Below are 15350 nucleotides of genomic sequence, written 5' to 3' on the forward strand. Positions count from 1 at the left end.
CTCCAACATTATTATATTAAATAAATTAAATCTTTTCTTAGATTTAAGTAGGGGGGGCTTCAAGGGAAATAGGTTGGGAACCACTGCTCTAAACGTCAATGTGAAAACAGGAAGACAATCATAAAACTAGAATGAACACAGACTGTGTTGTCCAGATGCAGCGATGTGAACAAAACCATATACGACAACAACCGTCACACTCAAGGAGGGAGGAGGTAGTCTGAACTGAAAAATGACCTGCCATGCCGAAAACATTCACCCTGCCTCTAAAAATCAACCTGCCTACGAGGGAGAAAAATAACCCGCAAGCCAGAAATGTTGTCTTGGATGTGAGAAATTGACCTGTCAGCCAGGAAGAATCGACCTTCCGGCCAGACATTTTGCCCAAATCAAACTACCGACCAGGAAGAATTGACCCGTATACAAGACATGTCTCTTGATGATGAAAAATCCACCTGCTGAAAAAAGGCTTTTGACCAGCCGTACAGATATCCAGAGCTTCTGGAAACATACAAGAAAGCTTCAATAAGTATGACAAGGTGATGGGATAGAATCTGATAAACGGCATATTCTGTTTGGATATTACAAATACTATATAGTATACAGGGATTTTTTGTAGAGACATTCGAATTATGACAATAGAATAGAAATAATGTTGTTTTACTTTTGTCACTTGTAGGCGGATGTTTTACTGGCGTCTGGTTGTAGCTTTCAGTCCAAAATGGCAGAAGTGTAGCTCTGCAGCTGGGTGCTGACGTTGGACCAATATGCATTTGAGAGCTACATTAACAATATTATTTGTCGGGGGAGTATTGTGAATAAAGAGGACATTAAAATCAGGGTGAAAGATTGACAGACCCCCCTAGTTACGGTTGCTAAGGTAGGATTGGACAGCTGGCATTCCGGGGCAGGGCTTATCTGATGACGGCACGTTCTGTCATCCAGAGTAATAAATGTGATTGTCAACACCACAAACAAAAATACCAGTCTTTTCCATTTTTTTATATGTGAATTATAATAATATAATATAATATAATATAATAAAATAAAATATAGTATAATATAATATAATTCTATATAATATAACATAATATAATAAAATATAATATAATAAAATATAGCATAATATAATAAAATACGATATAATAAAATATAACATAATATAATATAATATAATATAATATAATAATAATTTAATATAATAATAATATTTGTGTAGAAACTGATACCTCAAAACTTAGGCAAATGATCTGCATGACTATTTATACCAGTAGAGGAAAGAGAAATTATGTCATTATGTAATCTGGGAGACACAAACTTTAAGATCAGTTGGAGAAGGGACAGAGGTATAAAGACATGAAGGAAGGAGATAAATATCAAAAAAAGAGGGAAAACGTAAAGGACAGAAAGACGGAAGGAAAAGTGTTTGAGCCAGGCCACGTGTGATCTCTCAGTATACGCCAGGTCATCACGTCTCTCAGTAAAACAAAGAGATTCCACGAAGATGAACAAGAGATTGACAGTTCGGACAAACTTCAATCTCCTATACATTTAATTATTTTTCATTATCAAATGGGAAACATTTCAATAATACATGACCCCGACCTTTGATCGTGCACCAAACAGAGAGCGCTGAAGGGGATCAGGCTTGATGCTCTCGGTCTGAAGTTTCACCTGCTGCTGTTTGTGTGGCCTCTCAGGGGTCAAAGGTCACTTTCACTTCAACGGAGTTGTGACAAAGAAAAAAGTTGCTTGCTATGACTCTGAAGGCTTGAAATGTATAAAGAAAAGAATACAGAAAGACATTTTGGGGAAATAAATAAGGGGTGAAACGCAAAGGGAAAATCATGCATAAATAAATATATGCAAAAATAAATACAAAATAAATACAAAAATAAATAAAAAGGAAAATTAAAAAGAAGAGAAATAAATAAGGGAATTAATGCAAAGATAAATAAAGAATATTTTTAACATTATTTTTGCTACATTCAATAACATTTAATGTTTGCATACTGTAATATTTCACCAGAAATAGTGTGCAAATCACATACTATTAGTTTCATACTAAGGTTGCAGACATACTAAAAAGTCTCACATACTGTTTTAGCGTACTAAATAGTATTAGTATTAGTGTTAGTATGGAATTTGTGAAGCAACCCCATTCTCTAGAGGATGGAAGATAACAACTCGATTTTTGCAGCCTTATGAAACCACAAACCACAGTGGAGAGAGGAAGAGGAGGAGGGGGAGGAGGGGGAGGAGGAGGAATAAAATGAGGCATGGTTGAAAAAATTAAAGGTTAATACGGTCCCGTAAAGCAGCGTCAGCATGTGGACGGAGGCGGATGGAAAAAAGAGGTTTTTGAGAGCACATTGCTGCGTCATCTAAGTCAACACGGTTAGTGAGTCCTCCTCTGCAGATAAGTCAGTGTGTTTTATGAATGGCAGCTATTGACTCAGGGTTGTGAAGGGAGGCGTCCTGTCTAGGTGGGAAATGACATGGCAGATAACGAGCATTGAATTGATGGCCTGCATCAGAGGATGGATGAGCAGACAACATACGGGTGTGATAAGGGGAAAACACATTTTCACATACTCTTACATTTGCAGCAAGAAAAAGAGGAATTAATAACTAATAAAACCACACATGACAAGTTGCAGCTTCCTTTTCTTTTCTTTTCTCAGCAGTGAGTGTGTGCAGATGTAAATGTATGGCGAGGCTGAAGGGACATATAGGCTTAAATGCTTTGATGTACTCCTGTTCACAACAGCAATGCCAAGGCTTTTATTACCCAATAAAAAACTCTGGCAGAGAGAAGGAGAGAGTGTTTTCCACTGAACTCAGATCAGCAAGAACAGGATTTAAAGTTCTGAATGCTGAGCTGACTGATTTCCCCACTAACCGCTTTCCATCCGGTGATGAAGATGGAAAACATCTAAAGTCATCATCAGGATGCCCACAAGGCTGAAGTGAGGAAAGCCCATAATAAGTGCACAGGATGGTGAAACTAAAGCTATCAGAAATATGTTAACAGCACATGCTGTAGGTCCATTTAAAGATTAAATATTCATTCCAACTACGATGAAGCAATTAGGTTAATGTTTCGGTTATGTATGAGCCTTTTTACTGTGGCGTAAATGTACGTAGATAGAATATCATCAAGCAAGACCTGAGGGTTATTTATTAAAGGGTAGGTTTTTATGTTTTTGGAGGTTTTTATATCATTCTGTAGCTTCACAGTGGTTTTCTTTATGTATTCAAAGTACATGTTTTAGCACCAAAATGCTATTTTCCCTTCAAGCCCTTCTAAAAACGGTTTCCCACGTGACCTGACGTAGGCTCTGATGACCCTTTTCCTACATACATAATTCTTGAAGTTGTCATGATGACCCCTTGACTCCTTTCACAATTCCTCCAAACTATATGGTGCTGTATTGTTCAGGATATTCCTGCTGCTCTGTCTACCATTTTATTGAGTCTGTATTGTATTAGCTTTTATTTGTCCTGCTGCTTTATTGCCACATGGTAATGTACTGCAGTCCTACACGCTGCTGTTGTTGCAGTGTGGTCCTGGAGTTAATTTAAGTTCATTGTATACAGAGAGCAGTATTTGAATAAGTTCACAACGAAAGAAATCTACTTGACTTACATCAAAAAGACAAGTTTTGTTAAGCTGTTTTTAAATAATCAACAAGACCATTTGTCAAAATGTCTTCTTCTGTGGACGAAATACCTTAATCAAGAAGGTGGACCTGGACTTAAAGGGATAGTTTGGGTGTTTTGAAGTGGGGTTGTATGAGGTACTTACCTATAGTTAGTGAATTACTTACAGTAGATGGCGTTCGGCACGTTCCCAGTTTGGAGAAGCAGACAGGAGTACCAACACGGGAGCAAAGCAATGTTCTGCTGTGGACGGAGGCAGCAGCAAAACCTAAAAGAAATAAATCCATATCAGTTTAAATGTACACTATATTTGAAATACTTCACCAGTTTACCTGGCCAGCTTACCTGAGACAGCTTATACAGTCTGTTTCCAACAAGGAACTGAAGTCGTTATGAAGGGCCCTAAGATTTTGGATTCACCAAAGTCACTCAACACCACAAACAAACTAACTACGGTTTTAAACTTTCACTCTTTACCTATTTTAGTGCGACAGGTCTGGCAGTTCAATGTTGGAAGATGCGTTTGGGTTTTAACAGAAAATGCAGTATTGCCTGTCAGACGTAATCAAACATTTTTACACATAACTCCCTTGAAATGCTAGTTTGGGATAAATCTGTTAAGGACACAGCTTGACATGAGATGTCAATAAACAGAAACAGCTGAAGCAGATGTTGCATTTAATACTCTTTTTTTATTCATTATTTCCTCTTCAAACACATTTTCCTGATGTACATTTCCATTCAAAAGGAAAAACTCAAGTGAGGTAAAAGTCCTGAAAAATGAAATAGTATAATGGTTGTAACCATCAAACTCATCGTCACAATCACGAAGCTGACAAAAAAGCTCTTTTTGCATTAACTATTTCAAAAAAATATATAGATAGTGCGACAAATTTCATATTTTCCCCTCACTTTTTTAAACTCGTATAGCAACAGGCATCCCTTCATACACACATGCAAACAAGCACACACACCTCCACGCATTAACGTAAACACAAATCTGCTGCAAATAAATCCATCATATAGGAAAGTGTAGGAGAGCCTCCGTCACATTCCTACGGTAAGACTTGTACTCTAGACAAGCGCAACCACTAAATATTGAATCCACAGCTTGCTCTGCACCCCCTCCAGCAAAGAATACATCTACAGGTGTCATAAATAAAAAAAACACGCTGTACTAATAAACAAAAGCCCAAACAAGTGGGACAACCAAAGGCAAGGGGAGTGAGAGCAGCAACGGCATCAATACGTAGTTTACAGCAGAAAAAGAAAAGTGGGGGTCAGAAAATAAAAAAGGCAAAATACACTTCATCCTCTTTTTTTTCCTTTTTTTTTGCACAAAAACATCATACATCGACATACATACATCAACCCTGATGAAGGAAGTGATTTAGCATGTGCTGCGCCCCACTCTCATCCAGTGGGGGAAGGTAAAGCTCTCATTAACAGGCACACATTTTCAGTCATCAGAAAAAAAACAACCGTAAACACATGAAGGTAGAGAAAACGCAGAGGATTTACAATCCAGGCTGCGTTCACCATCGACTGTCTAGAAAATGCAAGTTTTTTTGCATCTTCTTTGATGCCGCTCAAAGCTATTTTTTAGTGAGCGACGTCAACAAAAAGCCCAAAGAAGGGACTCATCTCGCTCTGCAGACTTCAACCTGCAGCTGCTGGTTTTTGAACGTGGCTTTAAGCTTTAATAATAAACCAATTTATCATCACTCAAGAGGGGATAAACAAACTGGGGAATGATTGAGATTCTTTAGCGCTAAATCAATGTTTTGTCCCCTGGCTTTCAAACAAAGAAAAGCTCATGTTGGGGTTAAGAGTGTGGTGATGAATCCAGTTAAGAGTGAGTGATGATAAGGTTTCAGAGCAAATGGATGCACAGATAAAACCCAGCACTGCTGTCAAGCTGTCAGCGCGCTAAAGTCTGCTGGCTACCTTCACCTTCAGGCAGGATCTACTCCAATAAGATCCTGCAGTTCTGGGTAAGAAGAGTCACAATTAACACAGAGAGAAGAAAAGAAAACGAAGGTGAGTATTCGGAGGGGACGTCTCAATGTCAAGGGCAGATTAAACCCTCCCGAAATAAAAAAAGGGGACAAAACAAAGCCCTCAAAAACACATTATGTCCCTGAGAACCAGCTCAACTCCCTCCAGCAATTGACCACATTAGTTTATTTACATTCCTCTCAGGTGACTGGGTTTGGAGTAAAACAAGGCCTCTTTAAAGTGCTTCTGTTTAGTATGGGGTCTCTGCTGGGTGACCTCCAGCTACTGTGCCAAAAGTATGGCTCGTCAGTGCACTACTGGGTATTGCTTTGGTTTGGATTGGGGGACAAAAACTGTCGGCAAAACAAATCAAGCCAGGTTGCTTCGGAGCAGATGGAGCTACAATGGTGGAGCTAGGCAGTCCATTAAATATATAATGTCTGTTTAAAAAAAAGCAGGCATTCAGGCACGACTGAGGTCAACATGGCTGCCAGTGACAGCAAGGCCCAAACTTGTAGGAAAAGACAAAGAAGGGAGTAAAACGAAACGACTGTGACGACTGAACCTAAAAGACAAAAACGGGAAAAAACATAAAATACGAAAATTCAAACCAAAATTATTTTGCTCCCCAACTAGAGATGTATGTATTCTCAGATAAACTACAATGAAAGCCAAGTTTCACGAGGTTTAAAGGGGTTGAAAAAAAGCTTTCCCTCCTGATCACCGTTTAAAAAACCCTTTAAAAAAGCTCTCCAAAAGGCACTTGAGTGCTTGAGTTGCTGGTTGTAACTTTGGTCCAGAGTGAGACAGTGTGTGTGGCACCTCTTGTTGTTAAAAAAAGGCTACGGCAGTTCCCATACCAAAGTTTTGAAGCTACGCCAGCAGAGCATGCCCTGACCCCGGGGTGTGACATGCAGGGGAGGCCACGCTGACCATCTAATAATTCTTCTATCCAGTCAGAACAGATAAGAGAGACGCTCCTGGTTATCTGGTATAAACAGCAGCCGTGAGATGAGCAGCGGCGAGCAGGAATAACTGAGACGCAGCAGTTGTCACTTAGATAAGAGCAACTTTTCTCCTCTCAGACCTGGATGCTACAGAGTGATGACAGGTTTAAAGTCACAGCTAAGGCCATCTGCTAGTAATGCCTCACTGCAATGTTCAAAATTAACAGCTAATAATAGGTTTTGGGGGGGCAACTCATGGGAACGGGGGGGCCTTGTGACTCAAGTCAGTTGTAGCTTCCAGGATATCTCAAACTCCAAGTCCGAAAGGGGAGCGACATCCCACTGGCATTTCTTTTAACATACCACTCGCACTCCTCGGCGTCTGTGCTGCCATGACCACAAAAGGGGTTCAAACACCGGATAGGAGAGGACAGGAAGTGACTCAGCTCCCCACACATGTAAGGTGGCGAGGCTGCTGCTGCTCGCACACCCATCCCCAGCGCCCTGCTCCCAAGATACCTCCCGCAGGGGAAAAAAAGGATAATTATAGACAGCCTGCAGTTAAGAGAGCCGGTTGCTGAGCTGCGTCAGAGGAGGATCCCGTTTCAGGGCTGCTGTCGAGCCTGCAATGGTTGTGAGGGATGGCGGGTCCGCCATGTGCTGCTCCGTCATGTGCTGCTCCTTTTAAGGGAAGGGACATCCAGTCAGCCCGTCACTCCAGGACTCCCAGCCAGCTCTCGCTCCGGGCGGCGAGGCCATGCTCTCTGCCGTCAGCCAGCTTCCCACAATAGCCAGAGGATTGTGACATCTGGAGGTCACTGGCGAGGCTTTGGAAGTGACTTAAAAAACTCCTCAGACACACAGGAGCCCGTCGATCTGAGGTTCGGAACTGTCTCGCTGCAGATTTCCGCTCCCGACTGAAAAGTACAGGGCTGAGTAAACTGGATAAAGAGAGGGGAGGGAGGGGAGCTCATCCTACACTGAAATTCACAGTGGAAAATAAAAATATTTCCTCTTGCATTGTTTACAAAATCACAGGCACTGCCGGCATATTAAGGAGACCACAAACGTCTGCGAGAGATGTCAAAATGAATTAAAACAAATCTCGCTTCCCCTTCATTTCTACAAAGTTATTAGTGTACCACCTTTCTTCCCTCCCCAGTGAACTAAACTTTAACACTGGTTCTCTATTTTTTTTGGGGGGGACGTCACCTATTATATTACGCCTTCCCCAATAATACTATTTTTCAATATTTTACTTTTTTTTTTCTTCACATTTTTTTCTAATCACAGGAGAAAAACAAATTCAAGGCTATAACATTTTTTTCTTCCCTTTCTTCAAAAAATACTTAAATTATTGGGGGGTAAACCTGGAGGTTAAGGCACAAAACACAACTCTGATAAACGGGGATACAACCAAACATGATGAGAAAAAAAATCTAAACACTTAAAAATATCGCTTTCTATTCAATGACCTAGACAACTCTGTAGATAAGGAATGAGAAAGGATTCCAAAAAACAAAGCAAAACACTTGTCCACTTAAATATAATTGTGCCTTGAGAGGAACATTGTATTTATTGCCTCAATAATATTTTTTTTGGGGAGTTTTTTTCTATTCCTTCTCTCTTCTCAGCAGCAGTGGTGCCCTCTTGTACATCCTTCCACTTGTGTCTGTGTCAGTTGCATGGCAGCCACGTTGGAATGTTCTGGTTCGCCACATAGTAATTGCTGAAGTTGTGGTCTCGGACGTACGGCGCTGGCTGGTAGTAGCAGGTGACGCAGGACGCATCGGGGATAGCGTTCTGCTCCGCCAGCACCCGGAAGGCCATCAGTGAGATGAGGTGGAGGGTCTGCCGCCGCTCATGGCCCATGAGGCACACCGTGCTCTCGTTGACCACTCGCCGCAGGATCATGAGGTAGTCGTACTTGCTCTTCTCCTCGCCGATAAAGTGGCTCTGGAGGTAGGCCTCCACCTTGCGCTGCTGCTCGCCGATGTCAGGGAAGTCAATGAAGAAGCGGGAACACATGTACCGCTCCAGCGCCTTGAGCTCCTCCTCGCTGGCGGGCCGAAAGTCCCGCACCAGCAGGTTGCAGTATTTCAGCAGGCCGCCGCCTCGGATCTCCTCGGGCCGCTTGGTGGCGATCTGCTTGTTCCGCAGGTGGCCCAGCGCCATGTTGAAGTCCCCGTACACGCTCTCCCCGCTCACCGTGGGGTGAAAGGCCTGCGACATGGGCGTCTGTGCCAGCTCGTAGTAGGAAAGCATGGAGTCCAGCACAATCTGAAAGGAGTCCACACTGAACTCAAACTGCCGGCGTATTGAGTCCACGAACTTCAGCTCCACGTTGCGGCCGTTGTTGTTGGAGAGGGAGATGAGGCTCCAGCGGTCCTGCTCTGTGTTGACCTTCACCAGCTTCTGGACGTACGCCTCTTTGAGAGTCATGGGTGTAATTTTCTCTTTGTTCACACCCTCAGGCAGAAAGTCCAGCAAGGTACCCAGCACCACGTCTTTAATGAGCCTGAACTCGGCCTCGTGTGGCAGATCCACCCTGAAGATGACGTCCAGGTCCTTGTAGCTCCAGCCAACATCCTGCACCAACACGTGGCTGGCCGTGGAGCCGTTGAGACGAACGTCCTTTACTGGGATGCCGCTCAGCTCCAGGCGGGAGCGCACCCGGGACACGATGTCGTTCAGCCGCACCTCCAAGGTCGGGAAGTTCCCCCGTCCGTGAACGGGCACGACCTCCGTCAGGACTTCATTCAGCCGGTTCACCTGCTCCCAGGTGAGGGCACTGACAGAACAACTCTTTGATTCCTCCTTGTTATCCATCTTCTCACAAAGTTCAGATTAACTGGGATGGAAGGAGAGAAAACAGATGTTAGTTGTGGCTTTTAAATGTGACACAAATCAGACTTTAGAAAATACTAAATACTAGCTAAAGCTGCATGCTAACTCTGCCATGGACAGGAAACGTTATCGTATTGCGGTAACGTGCGGTCAAGCTGGCCGTCTCTCTCATCTCTGTGGTCAAACGGGCCGACGCTACAACTGTAGAGCACCCATATACTGACATTTATGTTAAATGCATTCAAACGGCCCCGATGGAGCTGACCATGGATGGATAAAGAGAACGGAGCTGACGTGAGAGCTAGCGATGACCTTGGCTTGATTAGAGGAAGTAGACACGTATGACTACGTCCGGTTTTCAAAATAAGGTGTTAAAGGGAACTGTATATACAAAACACATATATGGAAATAAGATTGATTGGATTATATTCACCAGAAGTATAAAACATTACATGTCCCTTATAAATTAAGAAGAAAATACCACTAATTTGTGAGAGAAATGTCTTTATTCTTTTATTTTTGGCTTGCTGGAAAAAATTTAATTGAACAATGACTGATATATTTGACTTCAGGACATCTCTGACTACATACATGCTGAAAATCAAACATTTTTACTGTACTAATTTAGATATTTTCCAAAGTAAAAGTCCCTAGAAGTGTATGATTCAACTTTTTCCCATGGTCTAGTGTTAACAAAAATCGCGATAAATCATAATATCGGATCGCAATACATATCGAATCCGCACCCAGTATCGTGATAGTATCGAATCGTCAGATAGGTGTATCGTCCCATTATTATTTTTATAAAATATATTATATGAGTGCACATCAAAATGTTACACAATATTTATCCAACAAATCTATATTTCTCCAAATTATTACATATTGAAAACAAATGTCAGTTTTGCAATTTTTATAGCCTTTTTTTTTTTTTTTTTAAAAATTGTATTAATTTAGGTATTGTTTTTCCTGACAATGACTGATATATTTGACTTCAGGACATCTCTGACTATATATGTGCTGAAAATCAAACATTCTTAATGTATTAATTTAGAGTTCCTAGAAGTGTATAATCAAAATCAAAAATCACAATAAACAATATTAATCACAAATAAATGTTATAAATTAACTGGTGTTAAAATATCTCATGAAACAGTAGCAGCAGCATCATTCAGCACGAGCACTGCATAATGCAAGCACGAGACAACCTGCTCACTGACACACACACACACACTCACTCACACACTAAAGGACAGAGCTCGTGAGGTTTCTAGAACAGCTCGAGCCTGGAGCTTTTTATTCCAGAACAGCTGAGAGACAAACACCTAGCTAGCTTTAGCTTTAAAGTACACCTTAAAAAACGTGTTTTCTAAATAAAAACACACTTTAAAAGCAGTAAAACTAACAGTTACTGTTAACACATCACCAGCAGTAATCATTAGTTCCAGCTGACTCATCAATTTACCCCCTGAGGACGACTAAAACATATAAGAGGATAGATAGATAGATGGAGTAGGTAGATAGATAGATATTTAGATAGATAGATATAGATATTTAGGTGGATAGATAGATATTTAGATGGATAGATGGATATTTAGATAAATATTTAGATGGATATTTAGATAGATAGATAGATATTTATTTAGATATTTAGATAAATATATATATAGATAGATATTTAGATAAATAAATAGATAGATATTTAGATAGATAGATAGATAGTAACTTTATTGATCCAGAGGGAAATTCAAGTTTCCAGCATCACAGTTCCATAGTGCAAAAACATGTTAGTAAAGTGACAGTAAAAAAAAAGTGCAAAGCACAAAAAAAATATACCAGATATAAAAATACAAGGAGATGAAGAAAACAGTTAAAACTATATAATATAGTGCAGAGTAACAGCTGTGATACAGGACTATTAGTGCTAGTGCAGTATAGTAACTTGGTGCACTGTTTGCATTATTATCTATAAAGTTAACTGCTCACTTTAACTCGATGCTAGCTAGCTAACTGCTATCATCACATGTTTTAAAAACTAACGTTGCCATGAGGATAAAACTAGCTAGATTACAGTTAAATATTACTTAAATTAAACCATGAAAAGCTGTATACGTACTTTTCCAAAAGCGTGTTCTGAAAGCATTCAAAGTCTAGAAAAAAGAAGATGTTAACTTCGTGAAAACAGCTTCCACATAATCCACCAGCTGGGAGTCAGAAACACGTGTGATGTTGCAGCAGCTGGGAGGATGAGAAGTTTCTGTGTGAACTGAGCTGCTCTAGACACGCCTGCCTTTATATAAAGCCAAAGCACCACCCCGCTGACACATCCGAGACACAAAACAGTCCCCCCGCCTCTGTCTATGTAAAGTGACTTTTCACGATTTAAAAACACGATATTAACAATATATAACGTTGTGTGATGAAAATTAAACACAAACTTTGTATAGTTACCTCTTAAAAAGGTCCAAACTTTCGTCACAAAAGTCGTGAAATCGTCCCGAGTTTTTTTGATTGTATCAATGCGCCGAGCGAAGCATCTGATTGGTCAACGAGTTTTTTTGCGTTGCCAAGTAACCAGGAGCCCGTCTCCAGGCAGGGAGGCAGTTCAGTTGAAAAGCAGAAGTTACCTGCTCTTCTGTTGTATAAGATTAAATAAGTGGACATCAAATATATATATATATATATATATATATATATATGTAAAAATATGGAGAAATATATACAACAAATATATATATTTCTCCATATTTTTACATATTGTAAACAAATGTAATTTTTGCAGTTTTTTTTATAGCCATTCAGTTTATTATTACAGATTATATATTGGGTAAAACTAATCAGAATATTAAAAATTAGTGTAAAAATTTAATTTTACATTTTAAACATGATAAATCTAGAATTAAATTAATTAAAATAAAATTAATGATGTGGTAAATTTTAAAAAATAACAAAAGATATCCAAAATTTCACTGGATTTATATGTGTATTTAAAGAATATTATATAATATATATATATATATATATATATTATCAAATATATATTTTCTTCAAATTCTTACATAGTGTAAACAAATGTTATTTTTGCAATTTTTTTTTATAGCCAATCAGTTTATTATTACAGATTATATATTGGGTAAAACTAATCATAATATTAAGAATGAGTGTAAAAATGTCATTTTACATTTTAAACATGATAAATCTAGAATTGAATTAATAATAATAAAAAAAAATGTTAAAATAACAAAAGATATCCAAAATTTCACTGGATTTCTATGTGAATTTAAAGAATATTATATAAATATTAATAATACAAATCAATTAATTCATATTAATGAAATTAACAAAATATATATTAAGACTCTCAAACTTATAAACACTTAATACAGTAATAAAATGTCAAACTGTAAAGTGAACACTTTAAAGAATAACATTCTTTTCTTATAATTTTATATTAATGCATTTTTTTAAAATCTCAAATCCATTTAATTATTATTATTTATTTAAATTCATATTTTGTTTTACTCTGTACCATTATGCTTGTTTGTATCTTTGGTATTATTCATAATAATATTAATAATCATTTATATTATTATTATTATTATTATTAATATTATTATGTATTTAAATTAATATTCTTGTTTCTCTGTAAATAACAGTACAATTAAATGAATGATAAACCTATACACATACTCAAATGTTGAGTACATGTCTGCAATGTTTGTATATTTCAATGTTTTTTCATTAAGATTGAAAAAAAATCTGTTCTTCGTTGTTGTTATTGCTCATTTGAGATTCTACTGGTTTAATTTAACTTTAAAATGTTCTTGTTAGGTTCTACTCTATATTTTTTTTGACCCAAAATTGTACAAATATGTATAAACAAACATTTTTCTTTCCAAAAAAGGCAAAAAAAAACTCTCACACATAAATGTAAGAGACATTAAAGAATGAAAAATAGATAAAAAAAATAAATTACAAGTTTACCACCAGACCCTCAAACGTCAAACAAAGTGTAAATTATTATTTTTTAAATTTGTTTAAATGTATTTTAAACACATGGTGGGCAAGGTATATACCACATTCATGATAAATATTTATTTATTTATTATTTATTATCAACACTAAATAAGAGTTAAGTAGTCAGTTTATTATATTGAGAGGCGTTTCTAATATTTTGTCTACCCACATTGATATCAAATGAGGACAAAATATATTAGAAACACTTCTCAATAGAACACAACACAGCTCAAAAGCACCACAAACATTATTTAAATTGATCCTAAAGTTGAATTATTAAAACAGTTTCACCCAAACTGAACTTTATAACCTGTACAGGTGCAGCTTATTTTTTACATAACTTCCATTTATCTGAATATCCTCTGACTAACAACCTAACTCCAAGCTGCTAAAAAAAAAGAGCTAACAGTGGCGTAATGTCTTCCATTACACCTTGCATTGTTTTTTCTACGATGAGTCTTGTTCTCGCTATATTGCAGGACTGTCACATGATATCTCCCATTTTCTACTTAGATTATATTATCATAGTTCCAATGAAAGCGATGAGAGCGTTCTCAGTCACGCGGTGCACACTGATCTGAGCAAAAACCAGGTCACCGACAGGTCACCAGACGTCATCTTGTACCAGAACAATCTCATTATATATCTGAATTTATCAAAACATAATATCTGAACCTCCTGTTGAAGTCCTCTGCATTGGGTTAGAGCTGTAAAATCATGTGGTATGTTTTGTAAATGGAAGAACAGGATGTTGTTTAATAGCAGAGGAAGCGAGAGACTGATGGTCCTGACAGGCCGTTCTACTGCAGGAAACACTGCAGATAGATATGCTGAATATCACCAACACAGCAGGGGGTATCCTCCCTTACACTTCTATGGAAGTCTTAGATTTCTATGGAAATCATTTCACCAGAACACGAAAAAAATCCTCTGGAAACGTCTGTCTGTTGCACATAATCAACGTTGATAAGCACAGCTGCATCGTAGAAGTCCCCTGTGACAAACTCTGGAAGTGAGTTCCTCCCTTTAGTGAGCGAGAGATGTATTATTGTGAATGATGCAGGGAAACCACGAAAGGTGTATGTGAGTGTGATCATTCTTTGGAAAGTAAAACAGAGACCGCAGAATGCCCCTGCTGCAACAATAAGAGCTTGTTGTCTTGTAAAGGTGATTTTATTTTGAAAAGAACAGGTGCAATGTGTGAGATCTCTTTTAGTTCAAAACATTCAAAAAACTTAATTAACATTATTAACAGAATTCAGGGCTGTCAAAGTTAACGCAAATTCGTTTTAACACCACTAATTATTTATATTCAATATAAAAAAAACTCTTAAAATTCCAACAGGCCGCAGGTACCAACCATGTCATACTAGTTTGTCGTGTAGGAGGTTAAACAACGCTCCAAACTTACGTTAAATTTTGGCAAAGAAAAACTGTCGTGGCCGTTTTCAAAGGGGTCCCTTGACCTCTGACCTCAAGATATGTGAATGAAAATGTGTTCTATGGGTACCCACGAGTCTCCCCTTTACAGACTTGCCCACACATTTGGTTTATTGGGATCTGGTCACCCTAGAGAAGACGGGGGGGACGGCTCAGCGGTAGCAACTAGGTGTCTCATCACTGCAGGGGGACGTCCCGTGAAACATGGAAATTAGAGTGTAAAACCTTTTTACTCGTTTTCCAAATGTGCCCCCGGTCTGCTAGTCATGGACAAGTCCAGTCATGTCAATGGAAAAAAAACCTTCTGTAATCTGATGATCTATTCTGCAAGTGGCTATAATCCAACATCATGATTGTTAAAACTGAAGTAGGCGAGATTAGAGCAAATGTGATTAAAAAAAGTTATTTTTATAAACCGGTCGCTATATCGTTACAGCT

At 38.5% G+C, this 15350-nt stretch overlaps 1 protein-coding gene across 3 annotated transcripts; it reads right to left on the reverse strand.

Moving 5' to 3' along the window:
- Positions 1–4335: 4335 nt before the first annotated feature.
- tent5c (terminal nucleotidyltransferase 5C) lies at positions 4336–12032 on the reverse strand. 3 transcript variants are annotated; one of them, XM_037789396.1, is made up of 3 exons: positions 11907–12013; positions 11572–11693; positions 4336–9459 (listed from the first exon to the last, which is right to left on the reverse strand). In XM_037789396.1, exon 3 carries the CDS (start codon positions 9435–9437, stop codon positions 8286–8288), a length of 1152 nt encoding a protein of 383 aa, XP_037645324.1. In that variant the 5' UTR covers positions 9438–9459; positions 11572–11693; positions 11907–12013; the 3' UTR covers positions 4336–8285. The 3 variants fall into 3 exon arrangements, with proteins under 3 accessions (XP_037645324.1, XP_037645325.1, XP_037645323.1); XM_037789397.1 differs by lacking the exon at positions 11572–11693 and having other exon boundaries at positions 11907–12032; XM_037789395.1 differs by lacking the exon at positions 11907–12013 and having other exon boundaries at positions 11572–11855.
- Between the last annotated feature and the right edge of the window lie 3318 nt (positions 12033–15350).

Source organism: Sebastes umbrosus, chromosome 13 (genome assembly GCF_015220745.1).
Source record: "Sebastes umbrosus isolate fSebUmb1 chromosome 13, fSebUmb1.pri, whole genome shotgun sequence".
NCBI classification, from domain to species: domain Eukaryota; kingdom Metazoa; phylum Chordata; class Actinopteri; order Perciformes; family Sebastidae; genus Sebastes; species Sebastes umbrosus.